This window comes from Colias eurytheme, chromosome 11 (genome assembly GCF_061535395.1).
Source record: "Colias eurytheme isolate Ceu_HAF_F1 chromosome 11, ilColEury1 Martin Lab GWU primary, whole genome shotgun sequence".
NCBI classification, from domain to species: Eukaryota; Metazoa; Arthropoda; class Insecta; order Lepidoptera; family Pieridae; genus Colias; species Colias eurytheme.
The window spans coordinates 350,924-365,155 of NC_142990.1; the positions used below are offsets into that span (position 1 = coordinate 350,924).

At 32.5% G+C, this 14,232-nt stretch overlaps 2 protein-coding genes across 3 annotated transcripts in view; both read left to right on the forward strand.

Annotated features, from left to right (window-relative positions):
* The first annotated feature begins 267 nt into the window (after positions 1-267).
* LOC149904306 (lachesin-like) overlaps positions 268-14,232 on the forward strand; it is a 67,883-nt gene continuing 53,918 nt past the window's right edge. For both annotated transcript variants that reach the window (XM_090106989.1, XM_090106990.1), the window contains exon 1: positions 268-428. The gene's annotated coding sequence lies outside the window, so the exon portion shown is untranslated. The remainder of the gene's footprint in view (positions 429-14,232) is intronic.
* On the forward strand, positions 2,418-3,269 carry LOC149904307 (uncharacterized). Its single transcript, XM_090107024.1, has one exon. It carries the CDS (start codon positions 2,418-2,420, stop codon positions 3,267-3,269), a length of 852 nt encoding a protein of 283 aa, XP_089963150.1.

A 14,232-nucleotide genomic window follows, 5' to 3' on the forward strand; every position in this document is an offset into this window, starting at 1 on the left:
CCCCATCACCACACACAAAAGGCAGAAAGGATGTTACCGCAAAATGTATCCAAAAATCGAGGTAATGGACCACGATGCAGCGCACTGCAAGGGTTGAACGACCGAACGCATGCGCCATGCCTTTTCTGGCTAAATTACCCGAGACCTGTCTTAGTACGCGCTCATTCTAACTGCGATCAAATTTCGATCTTACCATGTAACCAACTGGATCCTTTGCCGTGTTCGAATGGGGGTGGCGGCGGAGTTGAGCCTCAGTGTATCGCGGGCGGTCGCGGCGTGCGCACGAATGTCGGCTCGCGCTTTCTGGCAAAAAGTTCGGAAACTTTTTCACGACGTCATCGGGTGTGCTTTTTGTTGACTGTGCTCTGTTAATGAGAAAAGTTGATGGATTTTAAACATTGTGTTTTCGGATGAAACTACTGTTTAAGGTATAGGTTAATTTAGTTGGTAAAAGTTTATAGTGATAAGAAAAAAAAATGTTATTGCAATGCTCTGAAAAAAAAATATTCGTGTATTTTTTGTAATTATAAGAAAAATGGGACTATATCATTATTTCCTATTTTCATTGATTGAAAGTCACTCAAATAAATCATGCGAACTGCTAAAGTTCGCATGATCGATTTGAGTGCAGTACAAGATTTTTATAAATACCATACATTATGATCACAAAATAATATTTGCTTCTACTAGATAATATCATAATGATAACTCCTAATGAGGACATTAGGTGCCCATTATTCAGTGCAAAATAACGTTTCAATTTTCATACAATATTTAAAGTACTTTATTTTAATATGAGAGCAAATGTATAAAACCTTTGGAAACTGAAAAGCATTAAGGGAATTTACATATTAAAAATATCATATAGTTTAATAAAAAATATTTACGCCAAATCTCTAAAAGCAACACACTTTTCAGGAAATATGACGTCCAGTGATAAATTCATTTATTTTTGTTAAAAAATAATTTTAAACATGGATCTATCTTGAATTATCGTAGCTTCGTAGCTGACGCAAGAGACCATACATAATTTTTTTTTGTTAAAGTAAGAAATTCAATTTCAAAAATAAAGAAACACATGCTTTATCATATTTACTTATAGCTTATAAAGCTCTAACATAAATTAAATCGATTTAAATACAACATAGAGTAGACATTTGTTCATAGGCATAATAATATTATCACATAGACATGCGTTATTGCTCTCATACGGAGAAAAAAAGAAATAGAAATACTTTTTTGTGACATTTTATATAAAATATAACGAAACACTTAGAAGAACGAGATTCATTATCCGCTTTACTATTTTAGATATCCCGCAGTATTCGCGCGTTCATATCTTTTACACTACAATATATTTTTAAAATAAAAAAGATGGCACTTTTTTATGTAGAGTAATAAAAAAAGTACCATCTATTTTTAATGTGAAGTTTTACTATTTGAACTAACCTGCTGCACGGATTTGACAAAATTTCGCAGTAACCTATAGATACTTTCAAAAATTTATACTGCAAATATAAACATAAATGCATTTTTCTAAAATCATCCCTAAACAGGTATTATAATGTCGCTGGTTTCCATTCCATCTCCATTATATATTTTCATGTTTACTGTAGTGCTACGCTTAGCGAGATTCATTATATGTTTTTTTTTTATTATCTGTTTATTTATGTCTCTATAGGTGATTATATTATTTATTATTGAGCTATTGCATAGCTTCTATCGCGGGCCTTGAGCGCGGGGACTGAATCCAGAAATTCCGTAACGAAAATAACCTCACGCTCCCCACTCCGAGGAGGCACGGAGGTTTGGCTTGAAGGTATGCTACGCAATAGCTTTACCGCGGCATTCCCCGAGTGCCACACGTCATTTTTTAATAAATAAATGTATTTAGTATTTAGAAAACTTAAAATATTGTAAAACATGCAGCGCAGCCACTGCGCCGCAACATAAAATACGCGCAAGCATAGCCAGGTGTAGAAAATTAGCTAAAGAAAGCTTATATATAATAAAAAAGTGAACAGTGGAACTATTAATAAATAAAACCACTTGCCATTTCAACATTCTTTAATTTCCATCGTTTACCAGATCGTAATGATAATTTTGCATGTTCCCTCATTATATTGCCTTAAACATTCATAAGATGTTTTATTTAGAAAAGCACGAGATTTTAATTTAAGAAGAATTTCTATAAAATCCAGAAGCCTACGGCCTTAACTCTATAAAATCCGATCGCAAATAATAATTCAGATACCCCCCCTTTTTCCCCTTCCTCATCGGACCGCGCTCGAGTGTAGACGTGTGACGCCGCTTGCTTGAATTTCACAAAAATAAATATTTCTTATCGTGAGTAATATCCACGCACACAAGCCACCTCACCAACATTACCGTGCACACAGTGACAACCTACTAATATCATGATTCGTTCGCCTACGAAGTCGGGCTCGGACTCGGCACTAAACATTTTAAACCGAGATACAACACCGCCACCGTCTTCGTTTGTAAATCAGCGTATGAAACGTCCGCGTCGTTTAGAAGAAATAACTAGAGCGGACTTTGATGAATTCAAGGAGGAAATACGACAGATGCTGTCAAGTTTCAAGATTAATTATGACAAAATCGAAAATACTTTATTAAATATCGAAAAAAATATAGCGTTTCGGAGTGAACAACAAGACGAGATGGAAATTAAGATAAAGTCACTAGAAGAACACTGTAAAACGAATCAAGAAACGATCTTGGCCTTGCAGCAACAAGTTGATGAACTCCAACGTTGCTCAAAACTTACAACCATCGAAGTTAAAAATATACCCAAAAAAGATAAAGAATCAAAACAGGACTTGCTGGCATATGTTTCTAATATTTCTAAAAGCCTCAATATTGACTTACAACCATCTAACATTCGCGATATATACCGCATTCCGGGCAAACCCAATACCAAGAAACCTATAATAATTCAATTATCGGACTTACACGTAAAACATTTAATATTTAATACATTGAAAACGTATAACATTAATCATCCGACGAACAAATTAAACTTGACACACGCCGGATTTTCGAGCTCCGAACCTATATTTATAACTGAAAATTTAACTGCAAACGCAAGGAAACTTTTTTATCATGCTCGGGAATTAAAGAAAACCAATAAAATCAAGTACTGCTGGATAGTGGACGGCAAGGTCTTAATCAAGCGGGCAGACGGAGAAGCATCAACGGTCATAAAATCCTTATCGCAACTTGAACAATTTAATGAATTGAAAATATGACTAAGTTCACTAATAATTAATAAACATAAATACCTACAACAGATTTATATTTTTACATTGTTTTTTGTAATTTGCACAAATATTATTATGTTTAAGCTATCATTTCTCATCTACCTTTTAGTTTTAATGGCTTTTGTGAGCCAAGTTTATACTTTATTTTTATTAAGTTTTGTGATTTTTCTTACTAATTTTACACTAACGAACATGAAATGGAATTTTTCCAATATAACAATTTCACACACATCATACTACCACAAATACCATAATTATCATATTCACAATAACTACGCCGTTCAACGTATTACTTTCAAAATCTTTGTTAAAAGTACTGATTCATGCAATTTGTTATCTTCTAACACAGCATATTTATTTTGCATATACCTCCATAGTGAAAAAATAACTGTACAATCATTTTTGAACATTGATGTGACACAAATCTATAACATTAAAATTCGATAATATTTTGATTTACATGATAACATAGATAGATTCTATGTGTCTACAAGCCAAAGATGCAGCCCGACTGACTGTAAAAAAATGATAAAATACCCGGATAAATATCTTAAAATAATAACTCAAAACATTAGATCAATTAATTGTAATTTTAATAGTTTCACAGTTTTATTGCAAATGATAAACATAGACCTTGATGTTTTAGTTTTAACCGAATGTTGGCTCAAAAGTAATATCCTTTTACCCAAAATAGACCATTACTTTATGTATCACACACAAAATAACAAAAATCAAAATGATGGCATTGTCATTTATATTAAAGATAATCTAAATCATTCTGTAACCGAAATCGACTTTCTGGATGGCTCATGTTTGCTCATAAAACTGGATAACGATACAGCAATCATTTGTATTTACCGTTCCCCATCTTTTATAAATACTACGAATTTTTTGGCATCTTTAGACTCTGCACTGAATTCATTATCAACAACAAGAACCATTGCAATTGTTGGTGATATAAATATAGATATTGCTTGCACGCCACTTGACTCTCAAGCTTCTGATTATCTGAACCTATTAGCCTACCATGGTTTACTACCTGCCCATAATCTGCCCACGCGCGACTCAAGTTGTTTAGACCACGTGATGCTCAAATCTAACTATGAAGCCCTAACCCTAACCCTTGATTCAAACGTTACAGATCATAACAGTATATTATTGTGTCTTAAACATACTGGAAGCTTCTCAAAGACTAGACATAGTACTGTTTTCTGTAAAATTAATTACGAACAACTCGATCAAGATATAAAAAGTTATAATTTTCAACACATTACACAACTAACCGACGCTGAACTGGCTACAAAAATTTTTATAGACTTGATTATGAGCTTTATTAAAATTAATTCGTCCATTGTAACTGTGTCTAGGCGTAAACAACTAATCAAACCATGGATGACCCCTGGACTCCTAAGGTGTATTAAAAACCGCGATTTGCTACACAAAAACGTAAGATCTAATCCCACAAATGATATTTTGAAATTGACGTACAAAAGATACAGGAACTTCTGTAACAAATTATTAAAAAAAGTTAAAAGAAATTTCGAAAAGAAAGAACTTAGCGATGCTGGTTCTGATAGCAGGCGTATCTGGCAGATTATAAGGAGGGTTACGAACTGTGTACAACAAAAAACGACTTCTAACGATTTATTACAATTGTCTTCGTCTCCACAGCGTTCAGTAAATGAAGTGAATGAATTCTTCGTTAACGTTGGTGTGAATCTTGCTAGTAAAATTAAATCACCTAGTTTTATCTCGGAAACACATTTCAATAGCTCCGCTTCATCTCCCAGTACATCTTTCGTAATTCTTCCAACAGACCATAGTGAGGTGGAATCCATTTTGACGTCTTTAAGATCAGACTGCGCAGTGGGGTGGGATAAAATTTCAACGGGTTTGCTCAAGAAGCATAAGGTTCAATTAATACCTATCCTAACACATATTTTTAATCTTTGTATAAACTCTGGTTCATTCCCTACTTATTTAAAAAAATCTATTATTCACCCCATCTTCAAAAGCGGCAGTGGTAACTGTGTCGCCAATTATCGTCCAATAGCCGTCTTGCCTGTAATGTCTAAAATATTGGAACGAATAATAAATAAGCAGTTGATCAATTTCCTAGAACATAAAAATCTATTATCTCCAAATCAGTACGGCTTTAGACGTAACATGTCCACTTCGAAAGCGGTATTAGACATTACCAATTATATTATTAAGAATTTAGATCATAAAAAAAAAGTCATCACTATCTTTTTGGACCTTGCCAAGGCGTTCGACACAGTTGCCACTCCCCTGCTTTTACAAAAGCTTGAAAAAATAGGCGTTAGAGGCCATTCACTTTCGATCTTTGAAAACTATTTAAGTCATAGAACACAGTGTGTTAAAATTAATAATAACGTAAGCGATGAACTTCCAATATCACTCGGAGTCCCGCAAGGCAGTGTGATCGGTCCGACCCTGTTTTTGGTATACTTAAATGACCTTTGCCAATTGGATCTCCAGGATGGTAAAATATCTGCCTTCGCCGATGACACAGCCCTAACTTTTATAGGCGACTCATGGCCAGAGGTTTTTCGCAAAGCACAGGGTGGGTTCAATTTAGTGTCAACATGGCTAGCTAAAAATCTCTTGACCTTGAACACCGATAAAACTAATTACTTGGCTTTTTCTCTTCGGCAAACATCTCAACCCCCCCTTACTTTATGTCTATACGCTCACACTTGCAACAATCCGTTTAATCAGCACTGCAATTGCCCCAGACTCACTCGAAAATCAAGCACTAAATATCTGGGTATAACTCTTGATTCTAATCTTTCCTTTTCTTTACATATAGAACAACTTCAAAACAGAGTCAGAAAATTGATCTATATCTTTAAAACTCTTCGCCATATTGCTGATGGTCAAATTTTGAGACAGGTCTACTATTCGTTATGCCAATCGGTTTTATGTTACTGTATATCATCTTGGGGTGGTGCGCCTAAGACTCATCTCCTGAAGCTTGAAAGAGCTCAGAGAGCTATTTTAAAAGTTGGTACTTTTAAAAAATACAGATTTCCGACAGCTGACCTGTACAAGAGCCTTAAAGTATTGACTGTGAGGCAACTTTTTATATTACATACTGTTCTTTCTCAACATTCTGTGACTCCATTTCAAAATATTATTAAAAGGCGCAAGGATAGAATTTGCGAAGTTGATAAATGTAATTTCGTACACTCCAAAAGATTTAATTGTTTTCTAGCCCCTTCATTATACAATAAAATTAATAAAATATTACCTATTTATAAACTCCCCTACGCTACTTGCAAAACGCAAGTTACTAATTGGCTGCTAAATCTTAGTTATCAGGAGACTGAAAATTTAATTTGTACAATGACTTAATGAAAGTTTTACATTCATATTTCACATTCTTTTATATGCATACACATCTACATCCACTCAAACACACAACACACACACACACACATACACACACATTCACTTACACATACGCAGACACAAACATACTCAATACACATACGCACACACACTAACTTATGCCCACACATAATCACTCGACTCTTTTCATGTTCATAAGTTAAGATATCAATTAGTTAATTTACTTTTATATTCTTTATATCCGAACTTAAAAATCAATTTCGTTGACTAAGTTGTGATGACCACCTTAAGATGTTTTTTCTTATATTATATAAATTATATGGGGAAGGAACTGATATCTTTAATACAGGTTACCTACTCGGTAATCTAGCAAAGATGCCAGTCTCGAACCGTTGATTGATATATACCTATCATTATACAGTTACCACCAAATGTATTTAGCTCTAAGGTTAGGTTAAGTTAAGACTGAATAAACGAATTTGAATTTGAATTTGAATTTGAATATTATGTCTACTAGTACAAAAAAAACAATTATTATAACGATAATAAGGCCAGTAGACTTTTATCATCATACCTTTGCCATAATACCTGGCACCTACCGACTGAATTCCGCTGTGTTCTATCTCTACGCGTTCCCTACATGTCATAACTTAACCTCAACTAACACATTTCAATCGTAAGATAATACATAGTAGTATAGTAGAATATAGGATTACTAAAAAGTAAAAATATTCTAATTTGTTTTTACTGCTTTTACTAATTATTATTTATCACTTTCGTACAGGGTACGTAGCTTTACTTTCTAGTTAGTAGCCGACGGGATAATTTAATAACATGAAAACATGTTATAACATTTTAACCCGTACTAGATACATTATTAAGATAATAATATGTATGTCTATACGAATACCGTGATTTCATAATAATACAATCTTCCGATGATATTCACCAATTTTCTTAATGACTCTACATGAAACTCTACATAACTTTTTATAAACATACTAGCGGTCCGCCCCGGCTTCGCCCGTGGTACATATTTACGTTTTCTCTACATAAAAACCATCCTCGTACTTCAAGGAATATAATAAAAAAAGAATTATCGAAATCGGTTCAGCCGTTCTCGAGTTATGCGCTTACCAACACATTTTGCGATTCATTTTTATATATAAAGAAGACTAGTTTTAGATTATGACTTTTTCAAGTAAAACCCGATTTAAAAAATAGTATATCACATAGCCTATCTCCAGCTCATAGCCTATCTAACATTTATATTCTCTATTGAAAGAGTAACAAATGTCTATCAATTTATCTCCACCAACTCGCGCGTTTATAATAGTTATAGAATTACATATCATTTTTACTTCCATTATTATCTGAAAAATAATGCTTCTAAAAACCGAACAGATCATGTTTAAAATTCATAATGTGCGTTTATTTTCGGAAATATCAACATCTACATATCGAAAACATATACAACTTACTAACTTTGATATTTCTTTCGCCGTTAGACAGATACATTATTCCTGAGTGACACAGGCTATATTTTTTGTTTTCTTTAGTTGGGTCCGTCGGAACCGAACAGCCGAATAAACAATCTTGAATCATTGCAAAGTTTTATATGAGAAATTATAATTTTATAACGTTATATCATTACTTTTCTATATTTACATTATTCGTTTATAAATTCTGTATTACAAACATTTTTGTAACGTTAACAGGAGGATAATACAGATAAGAAAGCAATCAACTGAATGTGACGGAATAAAAAGCACAATTTCGAACAAAAATAATGTTATCATCACCGGATATATAACGTATAAAATTCCGTTTACGTTGGAAATTATAATTACATATCACATATTCAAATATAAGGATATACTAAAATAAAAGTAGAATTCCATATTTACATGTGTTTCTAGGCTGAAATGCGATTAGCTTCTTGATAGGTTTATACAATATTAACGATTCAGCAGCTAGTCTTTATACGATTATTAGGTTATAAAAATAAATCCCTAGTCCTGTTCAAACTGTTATAATTACCTATATCTATCCATCTAACTATTTTATAGTTATGGCATAAACAATACTTGATTTGTCAAAGTGGTATAAAATCATCAAAAAAAAGGATAAAGTTTATTTGTTTTTAACAAATGTTCGGTGTAACAGATGGAAGACTTTGTAAATTAAACTATACGAAAAAAGGACTTTAAATATCTTTAAACGATAAACTAAATCTACCTATAACTAGACTCGCAAGAAAAACTCAACCAATTTCTAGTAGTTAAGTAAACGAGAAACATTGTGGAAACGTTTAGAAATTTCTGAACCACAGTGCGGAAATAATACAGATATCACTGTAGTATGAGTTTTGTGCGTGTGTGTGCCAAATTATAGTTAATTTTTTCATATAAGATTCTCCATATAATAACGTTAAAAACTCCTAAAAATAATATCTTAAAACTGTCACGTCAACCTTTGGCATATGAATCATGCATTTATCCAGATTCAAAGCTCAGAATCCCATCCCCCGCGACTCAGTTGAATGGATGTCTAACAAAGGAACCGCCTCTCTATCCCACGAGACAGAAATATTTGTAACTCCCAAGTTCACTATTGAAATTTCGGTATCATTAAGATGTCCGTCCGTTCATTTGCATGTTTGAATGATAATGGTGGGTTTGGTGCAGTGGTGGAAAAAGTTGAGTGATGATTCAATGTGAATTCATAAAATTTTGATGTGTATTAGTGACGTGTATATTTATTATTATCAATAATATTATTTACCGTGTGCTCTACAAATATTTATTGGTAGCGGTATAGTCGAAATAACTAGGCGGAAAATCATCAATCCTGCAGGTTTTATATTACAAAAATGTTATTGAATGTGTAATCTACACTAATATTATAAAGAGGAAAACTTTGTTTGTTTGTTTGATTGATTGTAATGAATAGGCTCATAAACTACTGGACCGATTTTGAAAATTTTTTCACCATTCGAAAACTACATTATCCACATGTAATATAGGCTATATACCTATCATCATGCTAAGACCAACAGGAGCGGAGTAATGCGGGTGAAACCACGCAGCACAGCTAGTTCCTAAAAAAAACTGTAAAATTATTCGACAAGTACACATGCGATTATGTTTCATAGAACGAATAAAATAATAAATCGTGCTCGATTTAAATATTCAGTAATAAAAATAACTGCCAGGAGAGTTAAAAATGCTAAACTAAAATCCAACAAGGAATAAGATCTGCTACATGTCGTGCTCCCGAAAAATTACGACAATGTGCTTTTAAAGTAAAGATACTATGTGTCTCTAGCAAAAGGTGCCTTGCACACTTATGTGAAAATCAGGTGACCCGAATGCTTCCTTGCAGAACCATAATATTATGTATTAAAAAATAGTTCTATTAACCCATTGATATACGCTTTTACACGTATAATTCTCAAATACTCGTTTATTTTATATGGATGGATAACTTCAATCTATTTAAAACTAGCGGTCCGCCCCGGCTTCGCCCGTGGTACATATTTACGTTTTCTCTACATAAAAACCATCCTCGTACTTCAAGGAATATATTAAAAAAAGAATTATCGAAATCGGTTCAGCCGTTCTCGAGTTATGCTCTTACCAACACATTTTGCGATTCATTTTTATATATAAGAATAACCATAATAAAACAGCTTGTTTTCCTATAATTTTATATATTTACATTATCCTAGCGTTTCCCTCGTTATTTTATTTATTATAAAATTCCCAATGATGAGTTTATTTTGCTGCGGTTTCAATTATGGCTCGAAGCGTTTGTGTTTTATAAAATGATGATATTTTTTCATAAACACCGTCTAGAAGAGGTAATTTTAAATTCATTTTCACTGGGAATTTAATATCGCGCACATAATGTCATTTCAATATGACATGGTCTGGTTTAAGCTTGGTTCAACGTTTTTATGGGTCACGTGTTTTCTTTGTATATTTGTTTTTATATTATTTTTGATGAACGAATATTATTAAAAAAAAAACACACCCGCCGAATTGATAACCTCCTTGATTACTTGATTAAAAACTATGATTTATCATTTAGTTATAATAATTATCGGCATACATATTATAATTGAAGTCTTATTAAAATAAAGCGTAAATTAATAATTATTAAATGGCGCGGCTGACGGAATAATGGTTCCATTGAAAATGCTATTAAAATAAATCTATCTTCATCGAGAGATGCTTGATTTAGATCTAAGCATTAGTATCATTGAGCACTCTTAAGACAAAATAGGTCCTTCTCACGAAATATCTAATCCTTGCAGTAATAGTTTTGAATATGTATGAAACAATTATTCTCAAATTAATTTATAAATTTTTATATAAGCTAGCTAGCTAGTAATATTACAATATAATAGGATTTTAGTCATCTGGTATAGCAAGGCAAGCCACGTGTTGAAGCTATCTTGAAGTTACGAAATATATGAAGGAATTTCATAACAAGCTCATAATTTCGTTGTCGCGGAAACGTGGTTTCCTTAAATTGTTGTTATCTACCTCGTATTTTACAATATTGCTTGAAAATTTATATTTTAGGTATATCCTAACTTAGCCCCTTACATTTTCTGGGTGAGAAAAATAATGTCTGAATGTGGATTATACAAAGGTTATTGAAACTTAACTGTCTAGCCAATAGTCATAAATATACAGCAGAAAAGTTTTTGTAGTTGCCTCTGCCTGAGTATTGTTTTAAGACTCAGCCTTCTAGTTTCGTTCTTAATAATAAGTATTTTTTAAGTCTATAAAATTATGTAGCCTACATATTATTTCTATATGTAATATTATGTAGATTATAAAAAAAAAGTCTCTTCAAATTTAACTTCGAGCAATACATTACATTTAACGCATTACAAACTAGTCTTTACACTCTAAACCATCTAATCCAAAGCTTTTTATCTATGCCGGCACAATCTTATGAAGCCCAGCCTTAGCTCCTACTTGGTTCCACATAAAATGGTCCAGTAATTGAGAATAAATGTTTGAAAAACTTTTTCTATCCTCATTTAGACGAGATTCTAACTGAGCTTTTACAACTTACGCCTGACCTGAGAAAATTTACACTCTAAGAACTCAATTTTAAAGAAAAACAACTCTAACACAATGGAAATAGGAGTTTATTTTCCCTGATTATCTTCTGGCGTTGAATAAACCAGCTCTTTCGTTAGTTTTAAGCCAATTTAAAAGTGGAAGTGCTTAAGAAATATGCTATCAAAATATCTTTTGTTTCGAGTTATAAAGTAAATTATGGATAAGTGCTTTTTAATAAATGAGTTGTACTACAGTTTTTGGTTATACGTTGAATAATGAACACGATCTGTAATATCTTTTGATGATATAAATTATTATCCACATCAATTTGTTTTTAAATTCACGTCATTAGATAATGTAAAGTTATATTATATTGGTAGAAATATACATTATTGTTGAAACCATATCCGGGGTATTATTTTAAAAGTAACAATTACTGTAGTTAAAGAGATAACAAAATAATTTAGTAATATTTCGGAACCTATATCGTAAATAATCAACTTCCTTAAACAGTGACAGTAGTAAAAATCGCATTCACTACATCTAACAGCAACAATGTAGTCCAAAATGTTTAACTACGCGTATGAAAAAGCCAACAAATTGTTCCAAACGAATCGTTATGTCCAAGTTAGTCTGGAACATTCTTCGGCATTCCACTGGAATACAACGAGGTACCGTCTGCAAATGTGTTACAACACAGAACTATCTCGATATAGTTCTGTGTGTTACAATTTATATTGCATTTATTTGTATAGAGTACCTAGGTATATGAAGTTTGTTTTAATAAGAAATGTGTTTGAAATAATCGTCTGCTTATATTTTTGTGTTTATTATACAAACATACAAGTGAAGCTAATAAAAGCGTGTTAAAAATTGTGCAATTTTTTATACTTAGACCAGTCAATTTACCTTAACCTATTGAATCAATGAATTTCACCGACATAATGTACGAACAAAAAGCACTCTTAGTTGAAGACAAACGAAACGAGAGAAAAGTACACGAAAATCAATTACTTATGTTATTACTTCGGTGTTTACATTCCACTCTATAAGTATGTAAGATAATATTTTAGACGTGGAACTTATTATCTTGTTATATAGACCAATGAGAGCTAAACCTTACATTTTATTTTTGTCAATATTATAAAAATTGTGTTTGTTATTACCTATTCGTTTTACCGTAGAAATGTATGCAGTGTCTTTTCAGATTATTATTCCGTATTTTAGCATACATTAAAACCCAGGACAAGAAGAAAGACCTAGCATAAAACATTTTTAACGTGAAAACTATCTTCGATCAAAAGAAATAGTCACATACACAGAACTAAAAGATATAGAGTGCACTTTGCACCGCAATAACTTCCGAATCGATATTTCAACCTAATATTACTATCGAATCGCTTCAATATCTAAATCCCCGTACATTTTTACACTAAACCTCTTAATGTTATCAACAATAAACCACCTCATTATTATAAGGAATTAACTGCTATTTACTACATTCCCGTCCGTGTCCCGCCCCGGGTCACAACTTATTACCCTCGGCTTGATTAAACGCCTCACAGCTGAAGCATCCTCAAATAATTACTGAGGACGTGCTGGATTATGGGAGGTATGAGCTATTTGTTAATTAATTATGTTATTTATTGTGTTAGTGGTAAGGTAGAGATTGATTTGAGAGGTGAAGGTGAAGAAATCGGTACCGTAATTGTTATAGAATCTAAAAGCGCTTCATTGGCGTGTTGAAAGAATAGGTCTAATGCTCTAATTATGTCACTGAACCTAAAATTAATCATTCAAAACAACCCGAATAGATGGTTTGTGCAAATAACAACTTTATTTGCCCATCCAATGTTGCGCAATACGCTTTCTCTTCGCCTATTTACTCCTTATACTTATTAATGGTATACTTCCATACAAAATTCACAAGTACATAGTTATAAATATTTGCGAAGCCGTTATAGGACGACTGGTAATTTAAATGCGCAATACACAAAAAAATCAATCAAATTTATTTTACACTTTAAAATTATTTTATATCATTCAGATTTGTTCATTTGTAAAGTCTCTCTCATTTATTCAGGACAGTAAAATCAAGGAGTTATTAGCAAAATTAATTTACACTAGCCATTTACATAGTTAAAATATAAACCGGCGGTTATCTAAAACGTGAAGAAGCGAATTTTCATTTTGAATTTGTCGGCACCCTTATTCATGCAGAATTGCTAATGTAATCTCCAGTAATAAGATAAAGGCTAGGTAATCCTAAATTTGAGGCACAATTCTTATTTAAATGTACACGAGGGATCGTGACCTCCACAAAGAGGATAATTAAAGGAATTATGTTATAGAGGATGTATTATTATATTTTCATAGCATTTTCAGCTACGTATTTACTAAAGCAACAGTAATATATTCAAAAGACTACTTCTACCTTAACTTGTACCTTAGTCAACAGGCTAAGGTTTCATGACTTGCTGGTAACGTCATCCATTCTT

What these genes read in the sequence shown, in the direction of transcription:
- LOC149904307 (XM_090107024.1), top strand. Translation starts at nt 2,418, where the DNA reads ATGATTCGTTCGCCTACGAAGTCGGGCTCGGACTCGGCACTAAACATT.